Source organism: Naumovozyma dairenensis, chromosome 10, assembly GCF_000227115.2.
Source record: "Naumovozyma dairenensis CBS 421 chromosome 10, complete genome".
Lineage (NCBI taxonomy): Eukaryota > Fungi > Ascomycota > Saccharomycetes > Saccharomycetales > Saccharomycetaceae > Naumovozyma > Naumovozyma dairenensis.
Genome location: NC_016488.1, coordinates 83,192 through 94,211, shown reverse-complemented (window position 1 = coordinate 94,211; position 11,020 = coordinate 83,192). Strand labels below are relative to the sequence as shown.

The 11,020-nt window shown below is 32.1% G+C and overlaps 4 protein-coding genes across 4 annotated transcripts; 2 read left to right on the top strand and 2 right to left on the bottom strand.

Moving 5' to 3' along the window:
• Window positions 1–87: 87 nt before the first annotated feature.
• Window positions 88–1,614, bottom strand: GPA2 (guanine nucleotide-binding protein subunit alpha; the record flags this gene model as incomplete). The annotated part of the gene is made up of 1 exon (XM_003672136.1): window positions 88–1,614. The coding sequence occupies one exon, from the start codon at window positions 1,612–1,614 to the stop codon at window positions 88–90; it is 1,527 nt and encodes a 508-aa protein (XP_003672184.1).
• Window positions 1,615–3,086: 1,472 nt separating this feature from the next.
• MOH1 (Moh1p) lies at window positions 3,087–3,671 on the top strand (the record flags this gene model as incomplete). The annotated part of the gene is made up of 1 exon (XM_003672135.1): window positions 3,087–3,671. One exon carries the CDS (start codon window positions 3,087–3,089, stop codon window positions 3,669–3,671), a length of 585 nt encoding a protein of 194 aa, XP_003672183.1.
• Window positions 3,672–3,797: 126 nt separating this feature from the next.
• On the bottom strand, window positions 3,798–4,676 carry NDAI0J00470 (carboxymuconolactone decarboxylase family protein; the record flags this gene model as incomplete). The annotated part of the gene is made up of 1 exon (XM_003672134.1): window positions 3,798–4,676. One exon carries the CDS (start codon window positions 4,674–4,676, stop codon window positions 3,798–3,800), a length of 879 nt encoding a protein of 292 aa, XP_003672182.1.
• A 2,285-nt stretch (window positions 4,677–6,961) lies between these two features.
• On the top strand, window positions 6,962–9,664 carry YAT2 (carnitine O-acetyltransferase YAT2; the record flags this gene model as incomplete). Its single annotated transcript, XM_003672133.1, has 1 exon — window positions 6,962–9,664. The coding sequence occupies one exon, from the start codon at window positions 6,962–6,964 to the stop codon at window positions 9,662–9,664; it is 2,703 nt and encodes a 900-aa protein (XP_003672181.1).
• Between the last annotated feature and the right edge of the window lie 1,356 nt (window positions 9,665–11,020).

Here is an 11,020-nt window from a genome sequence, read left to right as displayed (position 1 = left end):
TAGAAGTAAAAGTGTTATAAAAGAACACAACAAAACAAAACAAAACAAAACAAAACAAGACAAAACAGTCATGTATTATTATTATTATTACAACACGCCTGTATCTTTCAAACTATTTTCCAATATTGTTTCCTTAATTGCAGCAAAAACCAGTTTAACATTGGAAGTATCAGTTGCTTGTGTCACATGAGGATAAATAGTTAAATTTGCTCTATTCAATTGCATAAATCTCCATAGGATATATTTTGTTGCTTTATTAATATCTTGTCCACCTGTATAATCTGGGAAATAAGTTTCTAATGGTATTTTTTTCAATTTTTCAGCGAAAAGATCAATTTTATTTAAGAATAAAATCACTGATGTTCTTGCAAACCACCTTGAATTAATAATATTTTCAAATAATATTAATGATTCTTGAAATCTATTTTGTGAAGAATCTTCAATTAAAAATTGATCATATTCTGATAATGATATACAATATATTATCAAAGTGACGTTATCAAAACAATGAATCCATTTTTTCCGTTCAGATCTTTGTCCCCCGACATCGAATAAATGTAATTTTAAATTTGATGTCATATTTATTCTTAAATCGAAAATCCCCGATGTTTTATGTCTTGAACGTAAGATATCTTGTACGTTTGGTATATAACCAGGTTGAACAATTCTATCCAAATTTTTCATGAAATATTGACCAGAGTCCATTAGATAGAAATCTGATCTATGATTACTTTTAATTAAATCTTGAGTTGTTTTTAAATTCCATAATGCTTTCAAAAAATTTGCAATTTCCATAGGGAATTCTGAGATCATTTTTATTCTAGTCTTTTGCTTTTTCGGGTCATTATTATTATTATTATCATCATCATCATCATCATTACTATTACTTCTAATTTCGATATTGTCTTCTTCTTCTTTTGTATGTTTGTCGTTCTTGTCCTCGTCCTCGTCGTCGTTCTCGTCGTCATCATCTTCATCTTCGTCTTCATCAGTCCCATTATCAGGCTCCAAGGCAAATTCTTTAAATTTTTCTATATCTATAAGAGTCACGGATGATGATGATGATGATTCAATAGGAATATTAAATTTTTCTCTAGCGATAATCAAATCATTCCCAATTTCCAATAAGTTATTATAGATTATGGGGATAAATTCCAATAATTCATCATGAGAAAAACCACTACCATGTAATATTTTCAATTGTTGTAATATGGTAGATTTCCCACTTTCACCAGCTCCTAATAGTAATACTTTTGTTTCTTTATCTGATGATGATGATGATGATGATGATGCATTTTTTTTATATGAATTTATTTTTGATTTTTCAATTTTGTTTTCTTGTTCTATTTGTGATGGTGATTTTTTAGTGATTTTCGTTACTAGTTTTGTTGTTGTTGGTGGGCCTGCCACTGTAGCAACTTTGTTGTTGTTGTTGTTGTTGTTGTTGTTGTTCTTTTGGGAGTTGTTGGCTATAGTATTAATAGTGGTATCTTTAATATGCGTTTGTCTTTGCCTTTGTTTCTGATTGGGTATTGCATTTGGTTTCTTTGAATTGGTTGCATTTTGTTGTTGTTGGTTGTTTGTTACGTCTTCCTTCGAACCACAGAGTCCCATCCTTCTTCACCTTGATTTTCCTGAATTTGGGTTTGAAATGATGAATTCGTTAAAAATTGATCAATTGTTGATTGTTACAATGGAAAATTCAGGATGAGATGAAAGAAAATAACGATCTTATAAGCTAATTAATTAATTGCTTGATTTTTTTCACGTATAAGTTTGCGTTTTTTCAACTTTAAACCTAAGTTTATAACCAGAACAGCAAAAAAAAATTGAGGGGGGATAAATGAATTGGCAATGAATTGAATATGTATGTATGTATATAATGATGACCCCTGTTGAATACTAGCTTGTCGTTATTGACTGTATAGAGATCAAAAGGACCAAAAATTTTTCAGATATTTTTTTCCTTGTTTTTTTTTTTTTTTTCCCTTAGCAAACGGGGATTCCTTCCTTCATTTTCTCTGCGGGGGTAACAGTGGGAACAATACAAAAATACGAGACATGGCGAAGGACATTTTGGTAGGGTCTCTCTGCATATGTCCGCACAGAGAGAGACATGTCCGCGTACGCACTACACGATCTCCTGGTCTCCGCGGTCTCCGTCGGACGTAAGCTGCTGTGTGTCGTTTTGGGCTGTCGTTGTTAGCTGGCACAGCCGGCTGTCCGGGAATGGTGACACTCTGTAAATATAAATATAAATATAAATTATATACGTGATATGCGAGGTTACGTAATTATGAAACAATAGCTCTGTATTGCGTATGCGTGTTGTATATGTAAGAATGTAGGTGAGGCTACAACTGTAACTGTAAACTGTAAAGTATACTGTACAGTGGTGATTGCACATTCTCTTCTCCACCACCAGGGGGGGGAGGGGGGATGTGCATTCCACTATAACTGTAACTGCATCTTATTACTTTATATAAAACTGCTTTATGTAGACAAGTTGTCGTGAAAAGGAATGGGATAGAGTAAATAGAATCCATATTACAATTTACACTTCTATTCACACACATAGTCATGTCCATACATACATACATACATATATATATATATATATATATATACATGGCACACAGCCACTTCCTTCGCCGCCGCCGCCGCCGCCGCCGCTTCTCTTGCTTACATCACATATTAAGTATCCTCTTATGTAATATAAAACATTCAAGATGTGCTCACCCCGTCTTGATACGGCGGATCCCACATATATATATATATCTACACTATGTATATTTATACATATACGCAAGCTATACCCAGTTTCTTATATAACGTTAATATTTCCATTTTTTCTTCACCCTCTCAGTAGTAGTGTAGTGTCTGACTTTTCCAGAAGACACTTGTCAATCGTCTACCTAATAAACATCCCTCTCCTTCTTATCATAAGTACTATAAATCCGTATTATTATTCTTTTTTCTCTCAGAACAACTTAAAATTGAAGGACTTGAAAACTACTCTTCTTTTCAAGTATCTTCTCTTTGTGTGAATAAAAGCAAATCTCCAAAGAAAAAAAAAGCATAAAAAGATGGGAATATATTCTCCAAAATATATAGAACAAACATCAAATAGGTTCAATAACATCCCATCATTTGATTTCAACCTTCAACAAGACTTCTTTTCAAGAAATAGTAATAGTACAAATACCAACGGATCAAGAAGAAACAATGCTACCACTACTACAAATAAAGTTATGAAAAGTCAAGTTTATCTCTACTACTATTATTATTATCATCATATTCATCAAAATAGAAATAATAATAATAACAATATCAATGAGGATTTCGATATCAAAATGACCGAGAAAAAACCTGGTATCACCTACGCATGTAAACATTGTAAGATGCATTTATCATCATCAAATGAAATTATGTCAAAAGATTATAGAGGAAGATTAGGTAACGCTTATTTGATTAATAAAGTTATAAATATCATTGAAGGGACCATTAGAACAAAACCAATGGCAACGGGGATTTATAAAATTTGTGATATTGAATGTCAAATGTGTCAAAAAGTTCTAGGTTGGAAATATTTGAAAAGTGATTCAAAGGATCAAAAATTTAAAGAAAATAAATATCTTTTGGAATTAGAAACTATTAGTAAATATGCTTGAATCGAAATAAAGAAAAAAAGAAAAAAAAATAAATAAATATATGTAATTATTATTTAAAATTTTAAAAAATGTTTACGTTCATAATGTGTTGTTCACATCTCTCTCCTTTTTTTTTTTTTTTTTTTTTCATAGCTTACTGATTTCTGTTTGCCAATTTATATTACACCATTTACAACATAAGATTGAAAGTTCACGAACTGACTTAATTATTTCAATAGTACATCCAACATTGAGGGCTCCTCTTAAATGTCCTTTTAATTGGGCATTTACATCTTGTGGAATTAATGAACTAATAACAATTATACTTGTTTCTTTATTATTTAACACCTCATTGTTTGATAATAATGATCCATAAATATCTTTAATGATGAAATACCATAAATCTGGATAACTTTGATTTAAATTATTAGCAACTCGACTTGAAACTTTATTATAGATTAAATTCCAATGATCAATACCATTATTAATATCATCATTTTCCAACACATCAGCACTTTTGCCTCTTTTCAATAACGAAGAACGCGCAAATAATGAATCTCTATCATTAACCGGACTATATGGATCAACGATGTCAATATTATCTAGTACAATTGTTGGTGTTACACTTTTTAATACAGTCAATCCATTAATACATTTGGGTAATCCACAAATAGCACTACATTTCAATAATGTTTCTTTAAACTTATCAGTTATAGTTCGTAAGGTATCTATGGTAGAATTATCAAAATTATTCTTATTTATATCAAAATATCGGTTTATCTCTTCCAACCTATTTTCCGTATCAATTCGGTCAAATAATTGGAATACACAATCACTCAACTCATTTACATCCATGTCTTGATATTGAGGCAAACATCTTAACATAACGTATAGATAAATGATTGCAATATCATTAGGTTGATTACTAGAACAGAATGTAGCAATAACTACTAGATACCATATATGCTTCAATCTTGTATCATAACTATTCACTATCTCGATTAACCTTAATTTTGTCAAAACCATTTCTACCACTATTGTTCCAACTTCTCTCTAATAACAAAGTATCACTAAATTTAAACCATTAAAAAACCCAACCTACTCAATAAATAAATGAATATATATATATATATATATATAATTCTATTTACCTATCTATCTGTAATTTGTTCTTCCAATCAAGATTCACACTAAGCCATTAAAAAGTTCAGTAGAGAATGACGCTGCGGCATCTAAAACGAACAAAACAAATTAACAAACAAACAAACAAACAAACAAACAAACATTTCACATTCATTCATAACAATTGAAATATTCATATGGTCACATTTTCACATGAAACAATTGGAATAAAACAAGAATATACGTAAATCTATCATGCCCAAAATAAGTTACTATCACATATGAATTTAATATAGGACATAAGCATAACTCAATATATAAAAGCACTACGTATAGAGTGGATTTGCGAAAACTAAAATTAAGAGCCCTAATGATTTCCCCTGTATCAACGAAAGAACAATTTTCAGAGTTACCTGACCAACAGAGCGGTTTGATACATGCAATAATGATCATATATTATATCACAAACCTTACCATCTATTGGAATATGCAGATTTTTTTCAAATTGGCACTCATACGTAATACTATTATCAAATACGTAGGTTGAACTTAGAGGATACATCTCAAGCTCAATGGTAAATTTTCCGAAAGGCTTAATATTGATAACAAAACAAGTACGATCCGTTTTTAACGCAAAAACAAAATGATGTTGATATTTTGGTAGTGACGAAAAAGCTTCCATACTAGCTCCAATAATTCTTTACCCTTTTAAACTTGCTGCTTTTAGTTGCACTTGAACTAACGAAGGTACCTAACACACCGATTACAATTTTCCGTATACCACCGAGGCATACCACAATTGGCATCTCGAGTTAATCGATATTCTTTACCAATAACGAATCGATTCAAGAGTGGGAGGATTCATTGATGCTTATTATGATTTAAGAACATTTGTTTCTTCCTGCTGTGAGCAGTGTATTTCTTTCAACGTAAACATAGATTTAGTGCATTTTTTTTCGATTAAAAATCGAGGAACCGTTGAAATCCTTTCTTGCATTAACTACCATTCTTTCAACTGTTGTCCTTTTTATCTGGTGATGGATCTTTGCCATTAGCAGTTAATAATATTATGTGTGGCGTAAAAAATTTGTTCCATGATTGAATTAGATAATATTTTTCCCTTTTTTACCATACTATAATTGTGTGTTACTCTTTTAAATTTACTGAGGATTAATATTATATGCTTACAACGTTTATCTTAATTGTTATTATTAAAAAACAAAATATTGTCCATGAAATCAAACCATAAACGAAAAAATCTAGTTTTCTCTGGATATATCTGTCACGAATTGAGGGAATGTACAGAGTACATTAATCAAGCTGAACTACCAATGTTTTATCTTAGTACTTACCAAACATAGTGATAAAATCAAGTGGTTCTTTTACCATCTATCAATTGAATGGGGTCAATAATGGAAGGGCAGATACGGAAAGGGAAATATTTCGACCTGTCCGATGCCTGAGCGCAAGCATACAATCCCATAAAGAACTACAGCACTGACTTGAGGCCTGTAAAAATCAAACAAGAGTAACAGTGAAAGAAAAAACCCATCAAAATATGGCTCAGTTGCATAGCACTATTGAAAGGAAACGAATGTGGAACCAACTACAGTGAAGAAAGCGAAGTATATTAGCGTCGCCTCCATATGTGACGCTTTCAGTTGACACCGGTTCCTGTCACGTGACCCTTGCTCTACCCCCATCTCCGGTACCGGGAAAGTACACTAGTATTCGTCTTTGAATCTTTCTCGATTGGACATTTTTCCGGACCACCGAACGAGTTCCGGGAAAATTTCAAAAGGAGAAAGAGTGAGTGAGAGTGAGAGTGAGAGTGAGACACATTCAGAGAGAGAGAGAGAGTCATGCATGGAGAGAAAAGTGCGTAACGTAACGTAACGTAACTTGAAAAAAGGTCATGCATCTTGGCAAGTGAAATAATAGTCAATAAACCATCATCTTATATACTTAGTATACGTATAACAAGTATAGTAGGTAGAATTAGTACGTATTGGGCTTGTTTTTGACTAACCATGTTACTCCAACCATAACCAGATCATACAAGTTTGAAAACCATAAAACTATATTTAAGAGACCTCTAGGAACAAAGGGTGTATGTTAACAAACATTCAGGTTTATGCGAAATACACACACAAAAAGACCATCGACAAACAGCATATAAAGAGACACTAATGACTAGCTCAACAAGTGAGACCCCAACACCACATACATTCCAATACGAAAACTCTTTACCAAACTTACCGCTACCTGAATTGGATGCTACTTTGGAAAGTTTGAAGAAAAGTCTAGAACCATTATATTATGCGGATGGGTACTATAAACATCCATTAGATCCGATTCAAATTGAACAATTGACTTCCTCTTTAAATGCATTCGTTTCATCTGATGCAGCTTCCAAATTACAATCAAAATTGAAATCATATTATGAAAATAATGATTGTTATTTAGATAAGTTGCATCTAGATATTAATAATCATACCTCCACCACAGAAATCAATGACGATATCTTACCAAGAAATCCATTCTTAGTTCTAGCAGATGATGCTATACCTGATATCTCACAAGCAGATAGATCTGCTGTATTGGTTCATTCTGCTTTACGATTCATTTCCGCTTTGAAACAAAACGTACTATCACCTGATTTTAACTCAAGAAATGGGAACCCTCTATCCATGGCTCCTTATAATAATCTATTCGGTACCACTAGATGCCCCGTTTTCCAACAAGGTGAAGTGGAAAATTTCGATCTAAATAAACCTTATACTGCCTCAGATCTTGAAGAAGAAGAAGAAGAAGAAGAAGACGATGATGATGATGATAAAGAATCATCCTCAGATGATAATGATGCTAAACCTTCGTTAAGTAAAAGCTCAAACTCCACCACAGAAACAGAAGGAGAGGAAGATGAAAATGATATATTTAGCCGCCATGGTATTACAATTGAACGCGATACAGAATCAAAACATATCCTTATCATATCTAAGGGCCAATATTACATAGTCACAGTGTTGGATCATGAAAATAAAAATATTTATTCCACTAAACAATTAACAAAACTGTTCAACCATATCTTATTTGACTCTCATGAATCATACTCATTCAAGAAATCTACCGCATTGGGCAGTTTGACTTCTCATTCATTTAGAAATTGGAAATATGCTAGAAAGAGATTACAAAAAAGATATCCTCAAGAATTAGCATTAATCGATTCTGCACTTTTCGTACTCGTCCTCGATGAATCCGTAGCTGTCAAAGATGAAGATGATAACAAGAGATTATTTTATGGGACATCCATAATCAATGAAAGAGGTCATCAAGTAGGTTCATGTGTCTCAAGATGGTATGACAAATTACAATTAGTCGTCACTGCTGATTCTAAAGCTGCTATCATTTGGGATTCATTTACTTGTGATGGATCTGTAGTCCTTAGATTCATTTCAGAAACTTATACAGAATCCGTTCTAAGATTAGCAAGAGAAGTTAACGCTGGTGATCCACAATTTTCATTATGGTCGGCTTTAAAATCTTCAGAAGTAGCTATGGAAGCAAGTAAATTTGATCCGATCAATATCGTACAAAAGATCGATTGGTCATTTAGTAATATCTTGAATACTCATGTTCATTTATCTGAAACAAAATTAGCTGATTTAATATCGAAATATGACATTGTACATTCTTCCATCCCAATTGGTCGTAGATCTGCTCAAAGATTAGGTATTAAACCAGATTCAATGGTTCAAATTGCATTACAAGTGGCTCATTACGCTCTGTATGGGAAGATGGTATTCGGATTTGAACCAATTTCAACAAGAGCTTTCAAAAATTCAAGATCAACTTTTGTTAATATACAAAATCAAGATTTATTAGAATTATGTCAAATGTTTATTTCCACATCAACTGATAATCAAACAAAATTGGAAAAATTCATTCAAACTTGTCAAAAACATAATGAAAATATTAAATTAGCAAAAAAGGGTCATACTTTTGAAAAACATTTTAATGCTTTGAAATATCTTTATAAATTCCATAACCATTTTGGTATAGAATTTACTGAAGAAGATAAAAAATTAGCTAATGACGTTTTCGAAAACCCATTAATTGCTCCATTTTCACAACCTGAATTAATTATTGCTAATTGTGGGAATGCAGCCACGATAACTTTTGGTATTACCCCCGCTGTTCCACAAGGGTTTGGTGTTGGTTACATAATTAAAGATGATCAATGTGATTTAACTATCACATCTCAATTTAGACAAGGTAAAAGATTAATCTATATGTTACGTTATGTCTTAAATGAATTCAAATCATACTGGAGATTAATTCGTGAAACTTCAAGAAATAAAAATGGTATTAAGATATCTCCCTCTGTGGATAGATTATATAAATTGGATAATGCTCTAAATGGTACTCCCTTATCATCACATACCCCAGTTAATAAACGTTCCAGTAGAAACTTACCAAATACAGCATTCTTTGATTTAGATCCTCATATGGGTGGTGGTGGTGGTGGTAACGGTAGTAATAGTGGAAGCAGAAGTGTCTCTTCAACCCCATCCTTAAGTAATATTGCGTCAAGGTTAGCTGAAATTACTAAAGCAAATGATCCAAATGGTACTCATTCAAGTGAAGCATTATCTGTCCCAACAGTTAAGGAGAAATTAAATATTGGTCATCAAATTTTCCAAATTCACCCTCATCATTCATTAGATGATTCCTCAGAGGGAGAATTCTCTTCCTCTACCCCTTCAATTTCAAGATCTCCTTCTGTAGCAAGTTCAAGACCAGAATCAAGAAAACAAAACGTTATAAATTCCAAATTCGATATTGATTTTGATCGTGGTCGTGTTGGTAGAAAAGTAGCTACTTTTGAATAAGTATTTTTATGTTACTACCCCTGTCATACGATTTCTCACCAAAATCAACAACAAAAACGACTCCACTTATGACACTTAATGGATTTTTTTCTCTCTATCTCTTTTATAATTTATACACGTTACCAACTTATTTATTGCATATACAAACTATACTTTTTCTTTACTCTAACGATTAGTCTTTTCTTAAATATGTTTGTTCGCCATTAAGTAAGCAAAGAAGTAACTAAGTAAATACAACAGAGTACTTACATAAGATGATTCGTCAGTACCCATAGCATATATATATTGAGAAGTAAAGTATTACAAAACAGAAAATGTCTTGTTGAAAACATAAAAAAAAATAGAGAATAAACACTAATATAACATCATCATTGTTGCAACTCTCGTGTTAGCTATTTATCATAATTTTTTTAATATATGCGTTAATCTTGTCACCTCGCTGCTTTTTGCACTATCTCACCTTAAAACAAACAGTCAAGAATTAATTTGAACATCATGATATTCTTGTTGGTAGTTTTACAGCATACACAAAGCCATTGCTATCCAATATGGCTTGACTGTAAGGATATTTAAATAATAAAAGGATCCAGCATATATTCCTTTCACGGTGTCCTCTTTAAAAGAGAATATGGTAAGGAACTCCGAACACTACAGAAAGGATAAGCATCACTACAAAATCAAAGAATGACCCAAGAAATTTACCTTAATGGTAGATATTGGTTATTATTGCAAATAAATGACAATTATATTAACGATATGTATGATCGTTGATTAAAATTTCTTCTGTGATAATTAATCATTGATAAAACTAAATTCCCCTCATCTGTATTTACGTACCGAATAATAACCGCATTTCAGCCCAGCGATTGTCTCCGAGAATGATGAGAACTCCGCGGAGTTTTGCTCTCGGCGGCTAAATATAAAATAAAATATAATATAAATATATAAAAATAAATAGGGGAAACCTGCGGAAGTTCCAAACTCCGTAACTAACTAAATAAAAAAATATATTGGGGTAAGTTCCCCAATTAGGCAACATGAATGACCATAATATGAATATCCCTTTTAATTGGAGGAAGAAGATCTTCATGCCACAATACAACATGTATCTGAAGTTGAATAAATAGGCTTGATATTTTCAACTTTATGGAAATGGATAGGAATGCGTACAGAAGGTTCTATATATCATAAAATTTAGATTATACTTTTTAAAACTTTTCCCTGGACGCAAAAAAGGGGAGAAAAGTTTTAAGAGAAAACTGTTCGCATAAAATTACTTTAAAAGTTCCATCACACTCTATTGAGGATAAAGAAAAAAGTGCTTTCCATCTTCAAAGGAGAGAAGACTCAAGTTCT